The sequence below is a fragment of the Melozone crissalis genome, unplaced genomic scaffold, assembly GCF_028551555.1.
Source record: "Melozone crissalis strain CALT ecotype California unplaced genomic scaffold, PUWL_Pcris_2 ptg000027l_1, whole genome shotgun sequence".
NCBI classification, from domain to species: domain Eukaryota; kingdom Metazoa; phylum Chordata; class Aves; order Passeriformes; family Passerellidae; genus Melozone; species Melozone crissalis.
The window spans coordinates 9026297-9030830 of record NW_026535805.1 but is presented as its reverse complement, the minus strand read 5'-3'; the positions used below and the strand labels follow the sequence as shown (position 1 = coordinate 9030830).

General features: G+C 59.4%; 1 protein-coding gene across 1 annotated transcript; it reads left to right on the top strand.

The window, feature by feature from the left end:
• The first annotated feature begins 931 nt into the window (after positions 1-931).
• Positions 932-4269, top strand: SIX2 (SIX homeobox 2). The gene is made up of 2 exons (XM_054280290.1): positions 932-1491; positions 3966-4269. Exons 1-2 carry the CDS (start codon positions 932-934, stop codon positions 4267-4269), a joined length of 864 nt encoding a protein of 287 aa, XP_054136265.1.
• Positions 4270-4534: the final 265 nt, after the last annotated feature.

The following is a 4534-nucleotide window of genomic DNA, read 5'->3' as shown; positions in this document are numbered from 1 at the left end:
GGCGGGGCCGGGACGGGGCTGCGGGATCCAGACGGGACGGCGGGGCCCGGCCGAGACAGCGGCTCCGTCCCGCCGCGCCTCTGTGCCCTGCGGCGGGGAGCAGGGGCCCGGGCTTCGCGCTCCCCCTCTCCCCCGACGGGCGCCTGCAGCGTCAATCACGACGGAAATTTCTCCCTCGCTAGCTAATATCTCAGCTCTCAGGGCCGCCTCTGAGTGGATCTGAGCAATCTGTCAACCCAGCCGGGGAGCCACCTCAAAACAGATCGGGTTACCCCTGATTGACAGCGTCACCATGGCAAATAATTTGACTAAAACTATTGTCTTCTCCTGGCAGTCCCCGGGTCAGATAACCGGACCAATCACAGCGCGGATAATCACTTTTCATGCCAGCTTAGAATAATATTATTTAAAAAAAAAAAAAAAAAAAAAAAGGAGAGAGAGAAAGAAAGGGGGGAAAACTCCGAGAGGGAGAGAGGAGCGAGCGAGCAGGGCTTTACCACTATATTATGTGGGATCTGACGGTGGGGGGTGGGGGGGAAGCAGGGAGATCCCAAACCGGCGGCCGAGGGGGGTGGGGGTGTGAGAGCCGCGGCCGCTGCGAGCGCTGCAGATAGGAGACAAAAGAGGCACGAAGTTACTCTCGCAACTTGGACTTACAAAAAGGAGGCGGCGGCCGGGGGGAAAAGCCGCCCGCGCTCGGGCTCTCGAGACTTTTTTTCGTCGCTCTTCGCACTTTTTCCCCGGCTCCCGCGACCGCCCCGGGGCCGGGCGCCGCCGATGGCCGCGGCCCCCCGCGCCCGGCCGTGACGCCCGAGCGGGCCCCGCCGGGCGCCGCCGCCCCGGGGCCGGCCCCGCATGCCGGGCGCTGCCCGCCGCCCCGCGCCGCTCCCCTCTATGCGGCCGTAGGGCGCGCGGCGCGGCAGCGCTCACCATGTCGATGCTCCCGACTTTTGGCTTCACCCAAGAGCAAGTGGCCTGCGTCTGCGAGGTGCTCCAGCAAGGCGGCAACATCGAGCGGCTGGGGCGGTTCCTCTGGTCCCTCCCTGCCTGCGAGCACCTCCACAAGAACGAGAGCGTCCTGAAGGCCAAGGCGGTGGTGGCCTTCCACCGGGGCAACTTCCGCGAGCTCTACAAGATCCTAGAGAGCCACCAGTTCTCGGCGCACAACCACCCCAAGCTGCAGCAGCTCTGGCTGAAGGCGCACTACATCGAGGCGGAGAAGCTGCGGGGGCGACCCCTAGGGGCGGTGGGCAAGTACCGGGTGCGCCGCAAGTTCCCGCTGCCCCGCTCCATCTGGGACGGCGAGGAGACCAGCTACTGCTTCAAGGAGAAGAGCCGCAGCGTCCTCCGGGAGTGGTACGCGCACAACCCCTACCCGTCCCCCCGCGAGAAGCGGGAGCTGGCCGAGGCCACCGGCCTCACCACCACCCAGGTCAGCAACTGGTTCAAGAACCGCCGGCAGCGGGACCGCGCCGCCGAGGCCAAGGAAAGGTACGGCTTCCCACGGCTTCCCCCGGCGCCCGCAGCTCCCCGACCCCGGTGCTCATTCCGGGTCTCTCTATCTGCCCCGGGTTCGGCTGCGGAAGGCCCGCCGGGAGGGGACGGGCGCTCTCTGCCTCGGGGGCGCACAGAGAACCAGAGGCCAGAGAGCTGGGGGCTCGGTGAAGGCGTCTGTGCGCCAAAAGTAGCCCCGGGAGAGGCGGCCGAGACCCGTTCCCCGCTCCCCGCACAGCCCCGGCTGCCCGGGACGCCTCACACGGCCTGCGGCGAGCCCCGGTCGAGCAGCGCTGCCGCCTCCAGGAGCCGCGGCCGGAGGTGCCCGTGCGGGTCCGCGGCCCGTCGGGAGAGGCCGGGGTGGCGGCGGCGGGGCCCGAGGGCTCTGCGCCCCGCAGGGCTCAGAGCGTGTCCGTGAGGGTACCCCGGGGCAGCCGGGGGCAGCCGGCAACGCGCGGGTCTGAGCGTTGGTCTGAGCAAATACACCCTCTGTCCTGGGCTCCTGGAGACCTGGACAAGGTCTGAGGGGAGCCACTTCCTGCCTCGCTCATGACCTTGCAGCTCTTATTCGCTGCCCAGCAAGGTGCTCATGAACGCACGTCAATAGGTGTGCGTTCGTAGGCCGAATACGATTCTGCAGCTGTGTTTTTGTGTTTCTCACGTTATGTGGAGTGAAGGGACCATTAATGGCCGGGAGGAGGTTAATGCCTACATCCCTGGCTATTCGGGCAGATTTTTCTGTCAGCAGTCCCTGTGCCTTAGGAAGACGGTTCGAAGAGGCAAAAAGGGCCCTCTTACTGCGTTCACTAGCTCACTGATCCGCCCGGTCCGTACAGGCAATCGTATGATCGCATGCTCTGCGGGTTAATTAGCGGGTCAGAATCCTGTAGATCCGTGCCTCGGAGGAGAATTCTTTCTATCTTTGGTTTCTGCCAACCGTGTTTTGGAAACGGGCAGCGCCGCGGCCGCCCTGCTGTGCAGCCCGGCAGATTCGGGCACAGATTTGCTCTATCCATTTCCCGAAACTCTGCTAGCGCTTTAATTTTCCTTCAAATCCTAACAAGTGTTGGTTTTACGAGATGTTAGAGATCCTTTTTATTGCTGATAGCAGGGACTCACCTTCAAATATCCAAAGGAAATGAAGGGTACACTTATTCCATTCCTTTTTTTTTTTTCCCAAGGAATCAAATTTTAAAGGTCTCCAGAGACAAATAATATTTTTGACATTGAAAAATACACTCAACCTAATATTACACTCCAGGCGTTGGAAAACAGACCGTTCATGGGATTGCCATCCACTCAAAGAAACCTGTTCAAACAGAGCTTTCTTGTCTATTTTTATTTTTTTGGCACTAAGTGTCTCCAGCCACATCATGCAGCCCTTAGAGAGGAAAACCCGTCCGTGCTATAGCTTAACTTCTCCCGACCAAATCCTGCAGGATAGGGCCCCTCTGCCAGAGAGCGTGTTACAAAACTTCCGCAGAAGCTTTCAAATAGGCTTGCACTGCCGTCAGTAGATCAGCAGAACGGTGTTTAAAGTATTTCTACGGGGGCTATGCAGGCCGAGGAAGCCTTGCCTAGACGGCAGCCCCGACCCCTTCTTGCCACTCACATTACCGAGAAAAAAACCCCATATATAGATATATAAATATATAGATAAATCTGCAAGGGCTTGGCCCGCCTCCAGCGATTTCTTGGTATTCACCCGGTGATGAATTTCGAAACCAGGTCCTGCCTTTCGGAGCCTTTGTCGCAGCGCTCCGGTGGTGCGGGCTGTCCCGCCGCGGCGCCGTGCGAGGCCGTCCCGGCTGCGCCCACGCTGCTCCGGGACGGGACGGGGGAGCAGCGGCCGCCGTGCCGAGCATTTCCCGAGAGGAAAGCACGGGTTAACTCTGCTCGCTTTCCTTATCGTCCATATTGGGCTATGTTTTGAGCTTGAAGCTCAGGGCGAGGGAGAAAAGAAACCATGTCCAGTTACTTAAGGAAAAGACTTCCCCTCCTGATGTGAGCCCGGGGCTGCACGGAGCCATCCTGCCTGCAGCTCGCCGGCCTTCGGCTTCCTCAGGAGGAATCATGGCTGAACATCTCTTTAGCTCCTAGAGCAGTTTTAAAGTTTAAAAATTTTGGGGTTTTTTTATTTGTTTGTTTTTTAAATAAAGTCTTCCTCCCTTCCCTTCCGCCCCCCTCCTCACGCTGTGCAAACTCTTTGGACGCAGAAAATTAAGGTTTGGCAAAGTGACACTTTCCGCTGGGCCGGTGGGAGACTGTTTACAAGCTCAGCGGACCTTAGACCTAAGTGCCAGATGAAGAGGCCTCGGAGGTTGGCAGAGTTTTTAAACGCAGAGTTTTTGCGCTGCTCCCCTCCGCTCGCTGCTCCCCGGAGCCAGCCCCCCGCCGCCCCCGCTCCCGCGGTGCGCACCCGGAGCGACGGCCGCATGGTGATTTCCCTCCCTCTTTTGTGTTTCCTATAGGGAAAACAACGAGAATTCCAACTCCAACAGCCACAACCCGCTCTCGGCGTCAATGAACGGGAATAAGACAGTTTTGGGGAGCTCAGAGGACGAGAAGACGCCGTCAGGGACCCCGGATCACACCTCCTCCAGCCCCGCGCTGCTGCTCAGCTCCAACCCCGGGCTGCAGCCTCTGCACGGCCTGGGCCACCCCCAGGGCCCCAGCGCCATCCCCGTGCCCAGCGCCGACCCCATGCACCACCACAGCTTGCAGGACTCCATTCTCAACCCCATGTCATCTAACTTGGTCGATCTGGGGTCTTAAAACCGTGTACACGCTCAGTCCTTCGCGCCAGCCCTCCTTTCCTCAATTTTTCCTATTATTTTTTTTTCCTTTAATCTTACCAGGGACTTTGAAAGCAATGACAAACACCTTAGTGGAAGTGTTGTGCCCTTTGGCAGCAGGCTGGCTGCAGGTTTGCAAGGTAGTGGACTCCGCTGTGGGTAGCTGATATTGTGAAAAGCCTTAATGGTTGCTTACAGGCGTTTTCAGGCGTGTAAGGACTGTGGGACAGGAGCCGTGATTTTCA

Excerpts from the sequence above, each read along its gene's own strand:
- SIX2 (XM_054280290.1), top strand. The coding sequence starts at position 932 with ATGTCGATGCTCCCGACTTTTGGCTTCACCCAAGAGCAAGTGGCCTGC. Across the intron at positions 1,492-3,965 it reads GCCGCCGAGGCCAAGGAAAG|GGAAAACAACGAGAATTCCA; the intron begins GTACGGCTTCCC and ends TGTTTCCTATAG.